The following is a 16,730-nucleotide window of genomic DNA, read 5'->3' as shown; positions in this document are numbered from 1 at the left end:
ACTACAAGTCCCTGGAGCTAGAGCTACAAGCGGATGTTCGTACTGCAGAAACTTGGCGCTGATTTATCCGGGTACTTCATGCACTTCTTCCTTTCGCGCCGGTAACTGGAGAGCCGTGCGTCCATGTGCGCAGCGACTGGGAATTGAACGACAACTGAAAACCAGAATCCGAGCCACAACAGACTATTCGCTATGGATCCAGAGTCTTTAATCGAGGCCCTTCGGGGGACCATGGACCCCAATCTGCGTGAGGCTGCCGAGAGACAGCTGAACGAGGTAAAGTTGTTGTGGTGATAATGGTAGTTGTGGCGCGGCCCGGGATCGGGCCTCGTTCGCTCACAACATCAAAGATGGTGTGATCACGCAATCAGGATCTGCTATCGTTAAGTTTCTCAGAAAACGTATCATTGGGAATTTGATATTTATTGATGTAAGAACGACATTACTTTTGCTTATGGTAAATACACTTGAAGTGTATAGTGACAACTACCCGTTGTGATGACAAGCATTGACCGTATCTAACGCTAGCAGTATTACCAGTCAGCTAACCTCGCTGTTGCTAATGCTAGCCATGGTGCTAATGGTTCCCTTGTCACACACAGTTGCTGCGCTGCAGTTCCTTATTTAAGAAACGTATTAATAAAACCCACTAGTAATGGCATGTGACAGTCAATGACGAGATATGACTACGGTGTTTAAGTGAAGGAAATGGCAGATAAGTTGGTTAACTTTAGCTAACGTAACTAGTTGGAAAACCTCCCCTGTTCTGTAGCCTCTGCTCACGTGTCATTACGAGTAGCCAGCGGTGATGACATTTAATTTTCACGGCCCAGTAAAGAATGCGACATCACTTTAAACCCCCATGTACATATACGATTTATTCCTGCATTTGAAGACCAGTCACTTAAAATTGTGTTACGATGTAAGCTACGTACTAGAAAGTTGACGTAGGTTAACTGTTAGACTCAATGTCACAGTGGTAGAAAAGCCACGAGAAACAAGGCCATCCATGCACGGTTAACCAAGTTGGTCAAATGTGTACAGTTTTTAAAGAGCGTCCCAAAAATGAACCATGCGTTAACACATTAGTCAAAATGACAAGCAAGCCGGTTCGGCGAGCTAAGTGCTCATGTCTATTCTGTGTCAAATGCATTGGGGAGTTGTCAATTGGTTTCATATCGGTATTAGTGTTTATCCTTCTAACATCGTGTCACGTTTAAGGCATTCCATAATAACCCGACTTGGATATATTCGGCAATAATGTAAGTCATATACTGCCAGTGTGTCCATACTGATGGCACATTTGCCTAGGTCAGAAGTTCACGTAGACCATCTGTTTGGAAAAAGCTGGATAGCAAGTCCCCTGCCTAACTTGTATATATGTATAGATAACAATGATGGATGTTTTTTCCTGTAGCACCTGTCAGTTTTCTATTATATCCATAGTCAAACTATTGGCCACCTTGATGGTAACTAATACATCCACAATATTTAAAACTATAATGACTACCGGTAATAATCTTGCATATACCTTGACAAGCCTACTCACACAATTCCATCTCTAATCTGCATTTTCACTGTTTTCTAATATTATTTACTTGTAAACAAATGTTTTGGGATGGGGCCGGGTTTAATCCAGATTGTCTATACTTTCTGATTTATAGGGACACACCCAGGTCAACTTTGTGTCTACTCTATTACGAGTCACCATGTCAGATCAACTGGATCTGAATGTGAGGCAAGCAGGTGAGCCAAAATCTATGTTGAAATTCTTTGCATGGCATATATTACATACTTTGAAAAAACGTATATCATGGCTGCTATCGTAGCCATGGCAACCATTCAATATTCCTCCTAAAAGTCCTAATTTATTATGTTTTAGATATGTTTTTATGGAAATCCACTTTTAAATTTGAAAATAACCTGCAGCGCTTGAATACTCTCCAAACATTGCCATGTCTTTTAACTGTATGTTAATGTATTATTTACATTGGACTTCAAAAGTGTTTTTATATATGTAAAAAAAAAAAAAAACTACAATAGACTATTGTGAAATGTTGCCTGCCGACAGACTTGCCAGGGCCCATGAGCAAAACGGGCTCTTATTTGTGTACATGTAAGAGACTGTTATTTCTCCCAAAACTGAGAGCTCCAGTTTGTGTGCTGCCGGAGAATACCGTGTGCCTAGGTAACCAAGCACACTCATTGTAGTTGGCACAATTAAGATGAGACAATCCAGTATCCACAACGTAACTGGTTAATTGTTCTTTGCCCCTCTGAAAGACACACGCACACACAAATAAATATGTTGCATTGGCCCTTTTTTTTTAATGCTGTTTTGAGAGTCTAGTCTGCCAGTATCGGGGTAGTAGTGTACTGGGATGGCATTCGTGGCTTGGGTAAGGGGGTTACGCTCTGTCAGCACTGATGGGCAGGATTATGATTGCCTCACCGGTGGCATAGACACATGTGTCAGCAGTCTAACCCTCCCCCTCCCGCATTCCCTCAGATGCCTTTCCCTGCAGGCAGTTGGCCTTAAAGGGAAGCCCCATTAGCCGCTCTCGTACACAATTGTCTCCAGTGCGCTACATTTGAAATGTGACACAGCTATTTAGAATTTATTTTGGGCAACTTTTTTGTTGTTGTAAATGTTGGCCTCAAATACTTTGTTGACCCTGTATGACGTGTTTAAATAAATAAATAAAGGATTCTAATGTAACGTGACGTCACTGACTACTTGGAGAGTCGTAATGTATTAGTCAACCTCGGACAGTACCGCCGCCTCTGCTTGGCCGGCTTTCTCTGTTTTATTACCACCAAGGCATTGAAACTGAGCTCCCTTTGCAATTGTTACATTTGGTTTTTTCAGATGAAACTACAGCATCAGATGGAGCTACCCTGTACTGCATTGTTTCCTCAATAGACTTAAGTCGTCTGACTAGTCGGGAGGACTTTTTTGAGTAAACAATTTCAGAGCTTGAATGTGTCATAGAACAGGCTACACCTTGGTTTTTGGTGCGTGAGACCATCAAGATATTCACCTTTTGAATTGGGCAATGAATATCTGCCTTGGCTGGGCAGCAATAGATTTTCAAAGATGGCTGCGTCTTGCATTGTTCAAGAAAACTCCAGCCGATCAGACCTAGGCTCTTGCTCGCTATGTTCTTGCTGAATACTGTCGAAACAAACGGCAACGACACGATCTGAGAATTCAAAGTTTTTTGTTTGGGCCATAGTTTACACTTTTTTTGTTGCCACTATTCTTTTATTTTGGCAGACTGCGCTTTTCCTCATCATCTGAAACTCGCTGATTGGTCCTAACATAGCACATTTTTGGGGATGGCTTTCAAAGGGATCCAGGCCGGACTGGCCATCTGCAGAGAGAAACCTCCTAGGAACAGGATGGTCTCACGAGGCTAGGGTTGGTGTAGCTGTATCTAAAAAGGGGGTATAAAGACTATGTTGTGTTTGGGTGACTGCAGCAGATGAGCAGCACCACCAGGAGTTTGCAAAATCAACACAACCTTGCAAAACCTTTCAGAGCCTTCTCCCGTACATGTCGCTCAAATCAAGGGCAAGACGGCAACGTGACATCCACCTATAAGTTGCAGACCATTGATTGGTGAACTGACACATGGGTCTGCGTGTTAAACCTAGCAAAGCATTGATTTGACTCAAGACCGAATGGCATGTGTGTCCTTCATAATTGTCTCTCCACTGAACTAAATGTTTTGCCTATGGATTTGTTTCCCTCCCAGGTGTGATTTACCTTAAGAACATGATAACCCAGCATTGGAGTGAGGGCGACAGCTCCTCCACCGAGCCCCCGGTCAATAACATCCCGGAGGAGGACCGGCAGTTCATCCGAGACAACATTGTGGAGGCCATCATCCACTCCCCAGAGCGCATCAGGTAACCAAAGTGGAGTGGGTTGTTAAGCGCAAAACGAATGGTTCTCATTTGCCTGTAGACAAGTCAGAGTAAAGACATGATCCACTATCTTTTTAAAACCAATACTGGTAGCCTTGTCTTTTTCTTGCAACCCGAAACCCACAGTGGTTATTTCCCAAATTGATATTGAATATTCAGATTATAAAGTAATTCTAGGTTCCAGAGTTACCCACCAGATATATTGACATTCTGGACTACACGTTCACAAGTAGTAAGAATAAGCCATTCGTTGATTTGATTAATTTCTAAACTTCTTTACTGTTGTAATTTGCCTCCCTGCTGGCCTTTCCCATCAACCCAACTATTGCTGAACGCCCATTTTCCCCCCAACCTTTTTAGAGTTCAACTGACGACATGCATACATCACATGATCAAGCATGACTACCCAGGGAAATGGACAACCATCGTAGACAAGATTGGCTTCTACCTACAGTCTGACAACAGTGCAGGGTGGCTCGGAATCCTGCTCTGCCTCTATCAGTTGGTCAAGAACTACGAGTAAGCAGATGCCTTCTAAGAATCTCCTTTGTTAAAAATCGCACCTAAATAAAAGTTCAAAGGTTTTGCTTTGCCAAAAGAATATCGGGCAATGATGAACTCGGCATTGTCCAGGTGTTTCTCTGGCTAATTCGACCTCTGTGCTCAAAAAGGTACAAGAAACCAGATGAACGTCAGCCTCTGGTGGCAGCGATGCACATCTTTATGCCCATGCTGAAGGATCGCTTTATCCAGCTGCTGCCTGATCCATCCAGCGACTCTGTTCTGGTGCAGAAGCAGATCTTTAAGATCATCTACGCCCTGTTTCAGGTACTGGTGTTGCATTGAATGACGTTTATCTTCAAGATAGATAGATAGATAGATAGATTGATAGATAGATATAGATTAGAGCTGTCAAGCGATTAAAATATTTAATCGTGATTAATCGCATTAATGTCATAGTTTACTCTAATTAATCGCGATTAATCGCAAATTCTTTTTCTATGCTAAATATCCCTTGATTTTTTTGTCCCATAATTCTTCTCATTTTAATTCTCTTATCAACATGGTGAAGTGCATCGGCTTGCCTTGTGCAAATGATTTTTTATTGATAACAACATTGGCATATACACTGATCAAAACAGGACGATACAAAAAAAAAGCCTATAGTGCAATTAAACGACTGCTGTGAACAAATGTCATTTGAACATAGCAGTCAGGCTACTGCTTCTTTGTTTTGAGCCAAAGAAAAAAAAAAAAAACCAAACCAAATTTTTTTTATTTTTTTTATAAAATAATTGCGTTAATCGCGCGATAAAAAATTTAACGCCGTTAAATTTGGTTTGCGTTAACGCCGTTAATAACGCGTTTAACTGACAGCTCTAATATAGATAGATAGATCTTGTTATCCTTTTATTTATAAATAAGTGACGTTATCTGCATTAAGTTTAAATTGTATTAGTTGATGAGAGACTGCCTGCCTAACAGAGGAGTTTTCAACCTGGTGTGTCATTATTCCCACAGTACAACCTCCCCCTGGAGCTCATTAACAGACAGAACCTGACGGAGTGGATGGAGATCCTCAAGACTGTAGTGGACAGAGATGTGCCTCCAGTGAGTTAATCAAATGCATTAGTCATGGGATTAAGCTCCCATGATAAGGTGCCTAGAGAAACACTGATTTCCTTGCATTCCCCTTCCCCCCCTTCCCCCTCAACCAGTTGATGTGTTGAAACTCCACCTGACAAAAGTCTGTCTTTTTTTCCACAGGAGACCATGCAGGCAGATGAGGAAGAGAGGCCTGAGCTACCCTGGTGGAAGTGTAAGAAGTGGGCTCTTCACATCTTGGCCAGGCTGTTTGAGAGGTAGACATCACCTTTTGTTTTATATTTGAAACGTCATTGTGAAACTGTTTTAAAACGGATATTACTAAAGGACAAAACTCATTCCAGGTATGGGAGCCCTGGAAACACAACCAAAGAGTATGCAGAATTTGCTGAACTATTCCTTAAAGGATATGCAGTCGCTGCACAACAGGTGTGTGTCTGTGTCTGTGTGGGGTATGCTTTGATAAATGTGATTGGACAGTAAGGGACTATAACAAATTACCTTTTCTTTTCTGACTAGGTGCTGTTGAAAGTGTTGTATCAGTACAAGGAGAAGCAATACGTGGCCCCCAGGGTACTCCAGCAAACACTTAACTATATTAACCAGGGCATCGCACACGCAGTCACCTGGAAGAACCTCAAACAACACATCCAGGTTTGAATGCATATATTTCTCCCGAAAGCCTACACAACTACTATCAATAACAATGGAGGGCTTATCTTGTTGCATATAAGCGATAAATGTAAAGTTCTGTACTGCTAGTTGAATCATGGGACCGTCGCGTTCTTATGTTTGATTGCACAACGTGGTGACGACCACTGAGATCGTTTTATGTGCAGTACTGAGGAAATGGTGAAATACTGAAATGTTGTTTAAAAAATACAGTTGATATCATGGCTGTGGCACTGTAACCATTCTGACACGCCTTGTTTCTGCTTGACCTTCTGCAGGGCATCATTCAGGATGTGGTTTTCCCACTCATGTGTTACACAGACAGCGATGAGGAGCTGTGGCAGGAGGACCCATACGAGTACATCCGCATGAAGTTTGGTGAGTGGTGGTGGAATGAGGCACAAGACGCATCTCGACCATTATCTCTGGAACCTATTGGATGCAGCTGTGAATGAACAAGTGGTCTCACTGGTGCCCTTCTAATGCGTCACCTTCCCTTTTTGTTTTAAGATGTGTTCGAGGACTTCATTTCCCCCACTACGGCGGCACAAACGCTGCTCTTCACTTCCTGCAACAAGAGGAAAGAGGTGGGTTAACTGAGCTTCGATCAACGGAGCATGTGAAGCAATTAATTGAATGATGCTCTTTTAGGCCTTTCACACCAAAAATAACCAAGAGCCAGTTCCGGGCTGGTGCTAGGGCCAGTTCAAAACTGGTTCCAGCCTTATCCCTGTTATAAACCAGTTGGTTTCACACTGGCCAGAGCCAGCCATGGAGCCGGCGAGAGCAACGTCATGACGTCACTGCAAACGTCTGCATACGTCTCCGCTTTCCTAGCAACCCTCGCGCCTTGACGGAACTGTACAATAAGAAGAACCCTCGTGCCAGTTTCAAACACGACAACAATTTCGTCTTCGATTCAATCCGTGTATGGTTCATTCTTTGAATATTCCGATTTAAAACAAAATCAGAAAAATCAATTAACAGTCGTTTTTTTGGTGTCTCTGATTTGGTTTTGCCAAGGCAAAAGGAATCAACAAATAAACTGCATTTTTCAGTTTTTTAAATCAAAACGGGAAAACTGAATAATCCAGTTGCTTGTTTTGTTAACGTGATATTTAGATAAAACGGCAATGAATGCCGGGAAAAGGGCACGTTGTTTAAAAAAAACATGTAAAGACGTTTCAAACGTTCTATCGAGTCTCTCGCATTCTACAGCTTTATTGTTTTCCGTGGGAGCCGGCGACTTAGTCTGCGAGTGGACGATCTAAAACTAAATCGGAAACTAGATTTCTTCTTCGAAGGTTGTGCTCCACACAGAACCTCCTCACCGTCATAACGGAGCACTTCGGGGCACCAGATTGCTTTAGAGACTGATCGCGTCGTGTGTCTTTCCAGTGTCAAATAGTTCACGAATAAAATCACAGGTTCAAGTGCGGCCATAACTAAGGCTAAATATAATTAAACAGTCTATTACTGGTTTGGGTGGTTGGCTCTTTTTTCTTTGCTGCGTTCTGCCTTCTGGTGTAGCCTATAACTATAAATGTATCTATTTTTGTTTTTGTTTTTCTGTTTCGGGTTTAAAGAACCAAAACACACATACTCAAATAAAATGCCGTTAATTTGTTCATTCCTTTTTCCCTTTTTTAGTTTCAAAACAAAATCAAAAAAACGACTTAATTGTTTGATCTGATTTTGTTTTAAATCGAAATGTTCAAAGAACAAACCATACACGGATTCACGTCCATTGTTTACTTCTGTGTTTTTAAAAACGCTGGTCTTCGTTGGTCTTCCTGTTTATGAAGGTAAGGATAACCCCGCCCCCTGCCCCTGGCGTAAAGGCAGTTCTCGTTCTAGCCCAGCTCAATCCTGGGGTTGGAGTTGAACCGGTTTTTACAGGCCGTAGCCGGTTCTCTGGCGATGTGAAACCAAAACACTGGCTCTAGCTCTGAACTAGCCCGAAACGGGCTCAGATTTTCCGGTGGTGTGAAAGGCCCATTTGAGAACCACCCATTGATATGTGTCTGGTTGAAAAGACTATTCTGGGCTAAAGCACTGACGACTTGGTTTTCTTTGTGTTCTGTTCAGGTTCTGCAAAAGACGATGGGCTTCTGCTACCAGATCCTCACCGACCCTGCCTGTGACCCCAGGAAAAAGGACGGCGCCCTTCACATGATTGGGTCGCTAGCTGAAATCCTGCTGAAGGTAAGGTTGGCGCAGAATGTATGTAGCTGTGTGCAGGTGTTGCCTCGTTCACCAAGCTTTTGGCCCTTTTTGTTTTTCTTATGCTATTCCTCTATCGTGTACTTGACCAAGCTGTTTACAACTATTTAGAGAATTAACCTTGTCACCTGCTTTTGTTCATATTTTATCTTATCATTAACTAATGAAGTGGCGCATCTCAAAACGAATATTATTTGTTCAAAATTACACAGCCTATCACAACTTTGCAATAAGCAATTGTTTGGCTTATGTCGTGTTCTTCCTTTGTTCCTTTTACACAGAAAAAGGTTTATAAGGATCAGATGGAGTTTATGCTGCAGAATCACGTCTTCCCTCTGTTCCGCAGTGAACTGGGCTACATGAGAGCTAGGGTAAGAAGTGTTGAAAGGACTATTCTCGGGTCCATTAATGCAGTGTGAATAAACAGTACGGCTACTTGTCCATTCCTGAGTAACCTCAGCCTACTCCTTTAATATTGCCTACATTCATTTACTGTAAGGCAACTAGGTAATGGTAATAATGTCCTCTTTTAAAACGCCTTTTGCCAACATATATGCCTTTTATGTGTATAAATATGAAGCATTTAAAAGTATAAATGTAACATTAAAGGGCATTTTGTGGATGCTTGCATCCAAAACGTCTTTATAACATCCATCATTGGTGGCCCTAGTTGGAATAATAGTCTTGTCGTTAATTGTATTATTTTTCATTGGATACACAGGCCTGCTGGGTTTTGCATTACTTCTGCGAGGTGAAGTTCAAGAGCGACCAGAACCTGCAGACGGCTCTGGAGCTGACCCGCCTGTGTCTCATCAATGACAACGAGATGCCCGTCAAGGTGGAGGCAGCCATTGCCCTGCAGGTCCTCATTAGCAACCAGGAGAAAGGTAAAGAAGTTCAGCACATCAAAAGCAATGGAATGCATTCCATGTCCAGTGCATTATGTTGAATATTGCATATACCATTAACATTCTGTTAATGGTATTAATATTTGCATGTATTATCCAAGATTAACAGATATGAACTTGAAGGTTCAGACATGTGATTGAATCATGAATTTTGCATTTTCCATGCATGGGTTAATACAACTACACACGACTTGAAACACAGCTTCAAATTAACAGACCTGCCACTTTTACAACAGAAGTCGTTTTAGCTTATTTCTGGGCTATGGTTAGTTGATGATAAAAGCTCTCTGCTTATGCCTTCAGGCTGTTGTTCTCCGAACATTAGAGGGAAAGAGAAGAGTCCTCCCGTCTTTAATCATGTTAAGGATGATTGCATGTAACAACATGTTTGGGGTTTTATAATTGGTTGTTCGCCCAAGGATTCCACTCTTATCACAATGCAACCCTCCGAAACAAAAAAGACAAAACGTAGCATTCAACCAACATGTTTTATTTCCTCTGTGACCACGTGGCCCGTTTGCCTACCCCTTCTGCAGCCAAAGAGTACATCACCCCCTTCATTCGGCCCGTGATGCAAGCACTGCTGCACATCGTCCGGGAAACGGAGAATGATGACCTCACCAACGTTATCCAGAAGATGATCTGTGAATACAGCGAAGAGGTCACGCCCATCGCCGTGGAGATGACGCAGCATTTGGTGGGTCCCTTTTTCTTTTCTTCTTTAATTAAGGGAAGTGACTCACGGCGAGTTCCCCGCCACTGGCTACGAGGTGTAATAGAAGCTTGACTATGTGGCGTGTGACTAATGTACAAACGCCAGCGTGACTCTTTGTGTTCTTGCGGACAACAGGCCATGACATTCAACCAGGTGATCCAGACGGGCCCAGAAGAGGAAGGCGGAGACGACAAGGCGGTCACGGCCATGGGCATCCTCAACACCATCGACACGTTGCTCAGTGTGGTGGAGGACCATAAGGAGGTTGGCGCCGCACTCCAAAGCCCATTCACTCCCCGCTCTGGTGCGATGTACTGTGGCCGGCAGCAATCGTCAGCCGCCCACCATCGGGCATGAGTGCTCTTTCTCTCTCCCCCCCACCCACAATGCATCAGTCATAAGCTAGAAATAGTGCTGGACGGCCACACGGGTCCGCCGAGGCTCTTCCTCACGGCAGCAGCAGCCCTCGGTTGCGTAACACTGTACTACTCGGAGCTATCTGTGTACCGCTCTTTCTAGGAAAGAATCAACCGCAAGCAGCAGAGCTTATTTTACAAGGCGTTAAGCACAGCCAATAAAGGGAGAGATGACAGGTAAGACTGTCAAGAATTCCCCAGGGAAAGAAGTAGATTTGTTCAGGTAAACTGCTGGTGTAGAGCTGTTGGCGGTTTTTATGTACAGTGTCCAAGTCAGTGTCAAAGACTACAGAAAGCTTGCAGGGATTTCCATTTGATCAGCTTGGATCTTTTTTTATATCACAAGTTGTATCTCACGTTGGAGGTACAATGTCTTGCATCTTGATCCAAAATGAGTCAAAGAGGGCTCATCATCACCTCCCACCACCACGTCCGTCTGTTCCCCCCCCCCCCCATCATGAGAAGTGTTCTTTCACGCATCTGTGAATGAGTGACAAGATGGATAATTGGTCAGGGTAGTAATGAACCAGGGAGAGGTATAAAAACAAAATGATCTTGTACGGGGGCAGGTGTGTGGTCACAAAAGAACATTTTCGTCTCCCTAACTAACAGCTGATGGATGGCTGTGCCATTGCTAACTTGGTACTCAAACCATAGTTTATAATTATAAACCTGTTTTTGTTCAGTAAGTTATTTTAAATTCTAATGTGCTTTGTAGATCACCCAGCAGTTGGAGGGTATCTGCCTGCAGGTGATTGGGACAGTCCTGCAACAACATGTCCTTGGTAAGCAGCGCTCGGTCTTCTCGCTCCGCTGCATTCCTGTCCCTACATGGGCCGAGGGGAGGAAGGTATGTGGTCGTCCGTCGACTGCTCATTAACCTGCTCGTCTTCCTCTGTTCCCCAGAGTTCTACGAGGAGATCCTGTCGTTGGCCCACAGCCTGACCTGCCAGCAGGTGTCGCCACAGATGTGGCAGCTACTTCCGCTGGTGTACGAAGTCTTTCAGCAAGATGGATTCGACTACTTTACAGGTGCGTTGTTTCTACCTGACCTCAGCGTTTTCCATTAATGGTGGTTCACGTGGTCTACTTGATTTTGTTCACAACAAAGTCAATCGACAAACTGTAATAAATGGCCCATCTCCTCGGAGGCCATTGTGCACCCTAGGGGTAACTCGGACCTTCTTCATCCCCGTCTCACAGATATGATGCCTCTGCTCCACAATTACGTCACCGTGGACACGGACACCCTGCTATCCGATACCAAATACCTTGAAATCATCTACGCTATGTGCAAGAAGGTAAGCCCGGGTCACGCGGTGGGACTCCTCTGGGTTTGGGTGTCTGAGCTGCAGCGGCGCTAACCGCTCCCTGCTGGAACCCTTTGGTGCAGATCCTGACGGGAGACCCCGGGGAAGACCCCGAGTGTCACGCCGCCAAGCTGCTGGAGGTCATCATCCTGCAGTGCAAAGGTCGAGGAATTGATCAGGTCAGCATCTCGTGCAGAGCCCCCTGATTTATCAGGAAATAAGTGAAATATAACCAAAACAAAATGTAGCCCTAAAACAAATTCAACTCGGAAAATATATTCTTTCATTTTACACACAAATACATGACAATACCTCTTTTTTTTTTACATCAAATTTCAATTTAGGATGGTTCCTGAGTTGTATAGGGAGGCTATTGATTTATACGGTTCAGACTTTGTCCTTACAAACCTGTACCTACAACCGAATCATAGATGTGCTTATATTCAGTATTTCAGCCCTCCCTGTCGTGGAATATTGGGTAAATATTAGGTCAATAGTACCCTGTATTCTATGTCAAATTGAATGCTGACATGACTGAATGAACACATTGCCGTCATAAGGAAAAGTGACTTTCTTTGCATAGGCAGGCTGTCTTATAGCAGTAGAGCTGCGCCTTGCCATCGAAAGCTGGGGGAAATCCTGAGCTCCAACCCCCTAACTGAGCTTTGGGCGGTTTATTGGTTCTCAAACCAGTTAGGCTGATCAATGTCCAAACTGTTGTCGACCTGAAACTCTTACAAAAATAATCTGTGGCAATGAATGGCGCACGGAAGTAGTCTTGGACCAGATATATTACAAAATAATGAACCAAAACATTTTTTTATCTGAATGTCTGTACAGTGGACCAGTACTCAGGTCAATCTACCCTTCCCTACAGGTCGTGCCCTTGTTCGTGGCTGCCGCTCTGGAGCGTTTGACGCGGGAGGTGAAGACCAGCGAGCTGAGGACCATGTGTCTGCAGGTGGCCATCGCCGCGCTCTACTACAGCCCCCCTCTGCTCCTCAACACCCTGGAGAACCTCCGCTTCCCCAACAACACAGAGCCCATCACCAACCACTTCATCACCCAGTGGCTCAAAGACGTGGACTGCTTCCTCGGGTAAGGAAGGATCGCTGCAACCTCGTTACTTCCTTTTCACCTGGCATTAGCATGCGTTTTTGGGGAACCAGAAGTTCGCCACTGCTGAATCCAGACGTCTGGGCGGGGAGACTGCACATCACCTTGGCCTTAAACCAGTCCACGGTGTGCTAGGGTTGGAGTTATGGAGATATTTGTACGGACTTGGAGAGAAACTCATCCGAGAGTGGCAAGATGGCGGTTTCAGAAGACTATTTTAAACTAATGTATTTCCACAGTGGCCAGTTGACTACATGTATTAGATTTTAAACCTTTGCAGACACTTTGGCTAAGGATATTGGTGGCCGGACAGGACGATATAGCTTGACTTGACAACGGAAGTAGGAAAGTTTCGTTCTTTTGTGCGCTTTGTGCGCCACAATTTTTTCTCGACGTCCAATACGCTCAGCTGTGTAAGCGCTACTTTCTTCCAACCCTTAAACAGAATGCATTCTGGTTTCACGGCCAGAGTTTTCTTTCTAGTATTGGTTGGTTTTTTAACCAATCGATGTTCAGGTGTTGTTTTGGTTCCATTGATCAGGTGGTTTCTAATCAAGACAAACGTGCGCCTTCCCCCAGGGATTATTTTTTTTATCTTTTTAATTTAGAAAAAAAATTAAGCAAAAGACAATGAAATGTCCCTTTCACACAGATTTCCGTTCTGCTCCCATCATAATTTAGATATTAACCTTCAGATTTTGTCCTCTTCCTTGTCCAGTCTCCATGACCGGAAGATGTGTGTGCTGGGGCTGTGTGCGCTGATCGACCTGGACCAGCGACCTGTGGCGGTGAACCAGGTGGCCGGACAGCTCCTCCCTGCAGCCATCCTGCTCTTCGTCGGCCTGAAGCGGGCCTACGCCTGCAGAGCGGAGCATGAAAACGAGGACGAGGACGATGAAGACGGCGAGGATGACGAGGAGACGGGTAAGAACAGAGAAACGCAAACGCCTGCTAATAGAATCCCCAAAAATGACTTTATACACTATACTAATCCATTTAGTGGATAAAAAGAGGGGGTATCTGACGATAGCCACCTCGTTGACGGCGATCGGAAAATAAGATGAGATTCAGAGATGGCAATGCCGTAGTTGAACTGTATCGCTTAATTTCTATATTTTTCACCAACATTTGAAAGGTTATATTCAAGGTTGTTTCATACATATATATGATTTTAATCAGTGCTCATTTATAGATGGTCTGATGGGCTGTAAAACTTAAGTTAGAGCTGAAAGACTTTTTTATTTCCTGGCACAAAAGGGAGGAATGAATAACAACCAAAATTAACAAACCTCAGCATCCGACAAATCGGTACTGGCCCAGAATCGTACAATTAGCACTAGATACAACCTTCATTTGTGACTCTTGTCAGAGCCTAGCTCTTATGCGTGTGGTTGGATCCCGGCGTTAGGCGCTGACGGCGTGTCCCTTCTCCCCGTAGCCGAGCTGGGCAGCGACGAGGACGACATCGACGAGGAGGGCCAGGAGTACCTGGAGATGCTGGCCAAGCAGGCGGGCGAGGACGGCGACGACGAGGACTGGGAGGAGGACGACGCCGAGGAGACGGCGTTGGAAGGCTACACCACAGCCGTGGACGACGAGGACAACCTGGTGGACGAGTACCAGATCTTCAAAACCATCCTACAGAGTAAGGATGGCCGCGCCTCCCAAGCCATCAGCGTTGGTAGACCACTTGAGTTGCGGAGGGGGGGGGGGTATTACTAGTTTGGCCCCCACATTGGTGTAGATGGGTAGTTCCTGCACTCTCCGGAGATATTTTCGTGTTTCAGAGGTGTGCGACAAATCGCCGTTAGAACTGTGCATGAGGTGGGCCGTGACGATCTAAATTTGGTTTCACGCACAGCAACCATGAATTGGGTTCAAGCCAGCAAGGTCTTTTTTCAACATATCGCTCATGAACCGTAGCCATGAGCAACATACTACTTCACTGGGATGTAGTCAGATGAAGAGTTGGCTCTGGTCCGATTTAAGAGTTAGGATAGCATAAAGTGTCTGCGCATCGTCATGTAGAGCTGGGTGTACAGCCATGAACTAAAGGTACACAATTGCAACTCACTCATATTCATTTGAATACCCTCTGGGCGTTACTTTCAAGGGCACTTGAAAGTAACGCCTGCATCTAAACGGTGTGCTGTTCTCCATACGGATGTGATTTTAACCCTTATTTCTTGTCTTGGTTGTAGATCTGCAGGCGAAGGACCCTGCATGGTACCAGGCTCTCACGCAAGTCCTGGACGAGGAACAGGGCAAACACCTCCACGACATCGGGACACTCGCCGACCAGAGACGGGCAGCACATGGCAAGTGTCCCCCCCACCCCCACAATGCATGAGTGAGCGGTCGCTGTAGCGTGCTTTAATATCTTAAAATGGTCTGGGCTACCGGCGCGTTTCATTATTTTTACGACATGCCGTTTTGTCTCGTCGTTGCAGAATCCAAGATGATCGAGAAGCACGGAGGATACAAGTTCACAGTGCCAGAGGTGCCAACTAACTTCAACTTTGGAGGCAGCGCTCCGGGAATGAATTGAGTCCACCCCCCGTCGTCTTTTTATTACTCTGTGACTGATTGTAGTGAAGTGAAAAAAAAAAAGCTTGTGTTGTTCCCTTCAATAGCGGTCCCAGAACTGGTTCTTCTCAGTCATTCTTCAATCTCTGAAATTGGAAATAGCACCAGAAGATGTGGGGGGGGGAAAAGGAACACAAAACGCAGCCAATGACTGGGGTGGAAAAAAAAAACTAAAAGGAAACCAAGAACTTGAGCACTACGCGTGAGGAAGAAGCTCTCAACAGCGTGGTCTTCTGGGAGTCCAACGTGGACCGGATACCCTGATGGCAACTCTTTTTCTTTTCCCAACCTAACAAAATTGGGGGCTTCTAACAATTTGAAAAGGATGATGGGACGAAATAATGCATTATCACTGTTTAGGCCGTGATAACATTACACCTGGCAGTCTTGATATCATTTTTCTGCATAAACAAATTGTCATGTTTGTTAATGTACTTGCAAGCCAAGGTTATTGATCTTTCTTTGATTTTCTCTCCAAGTAGCCTCACATAACATCTAGGGGCAACTTTCAAAGGTGTCAACCGTATTCATATGTAGCATATTGGATACTCCATAGCACTATTTGACACCTGACCTCTGTAAATGAATGACTAGCACTTTCATAATGTTCAGGTCTCCTAGCCTTCTGTATCAGACTGCAATTTTTTTTAAAGCGATGAAGACTATTTAAAAACAACAAATGGCTGTAACTTTGTTACTTTTCAAAGCAACTCCTCCTCTAATGGCTGGTTGTCACATGTATTTGGTTATGGTGTTGGTCAATAGGCGATGTATAACTTTTACCAACATGGAAACATTCTAGATTTCTGAAAAAAGAGAATGCTCTTGGTGTTCCGTTGGGGTACAAGACGTAATTGGATGAGCTCTGAAAGTACGGACCGGGTGCTTTTATGAAGCATGTACATTAGGACTTGGCGTCGAGGTCTCAAGCTTTTGGTTGGTGTATGTATGAACCATCTCTATATACAACAGCATATTAAAAAAGAAAAGCTAAGGGAATTGAGGCATTTGTGTCTTTCATTGTACGTTATTAAGTTTCTCATGAGCTAATTAAGTTTAAATAACAACTTCTTTTTCCGTTTTGCTCCCCATATCGAGCCAGTAGTCTTGTGTTTTGCCATTTGCGTCGTGTGCTGGAGAGGTGCGTTGTTATAAACACGTCGAATGGTGTGGATTAATTCGCCTTACCCAGCAAGCCGAGTTGGAAGGTCTGTTTGACAACCTGTTTTCACTGAATAAATGATTGCCT

The 16,730-nt window shown here is 44.2% G+C and overlaps 1 protein-coding gene across 4 annotated transcripts; it reads left to right on the top strand.

Moving 5' to 3' along the window:
• Positions 1-17: 17 nt before the first annotated feature.
• On the top strand, positions 18-16,485 carry ipo7 (importin 7). 4 transcript variants are annotated; one of them, XM_030376156.1, is made up of 25 exons: positions 18-276; positions 1,665-1,746; positions 3,759-3,912; positions 4,291-4,449; positions 4,602-4,758; positions 5,452-5,541; positions 5,698-5,792; positions 5,880-5,964; positions 6,055-6,189; positions 6,486-6,585; positions 6,718-6,794; positions 8,296-8,412; positions 8,712-8,801; positions 9,152-9,317; positions 9,875-10,035; positions 10,189-10,317; positions 11,188-11,254; positions 11,376-11,501; positions 11,673-11,770; positions 11,863-11,958; positions 12,657-12,877; positions 13,614-13,819; positions 14,334-14,540; positions 15,097-15,213; positions 15,346-16,485. In XM_030376156.1, exons 1-25 carry the CDS (start codon positions 193-195, stop codon positions 15,441-15,443), a joined length of 3,117 nt encoding a protein of 1,038 aa, XP_030232016.1. In that variant the 5' UTR covers positions 18-192; the 3' UTR covers positions 15,444-16,485. The 4 variants fall into 4 exon arrangements, with proteins under 4 accessions (XP_030232016.1, XP_030232018.1, XP_030232015.1 ...); XM_030376158.1 differs by having other exon boundaries at positions 15,097-15,245; XM_030376155.1 differs by having other exon boundaries at positions 14,304-14,540.
• Positions 16,486-16,730: the final 245 nt, after the last annotated feature.

Source organism: Gadus morhua, chromosome 14, assembly GCF_902167405.1.
Source record: "Gadus morhua chromosome 14, gadMor3.0, whole genome shotgun sequence".
NCBI classification, from domain to species: domain Eukaryota; kingdom Metazoa; phylum Chordata; class Actinopteri; order Gadiformes; family Gadidae; genus Gadus; species Gadus morhua.
Note: the sequence above shows the minus strand (reverse complement) of the source record. Positions and strands in the feature narration are given on the sequence as shown.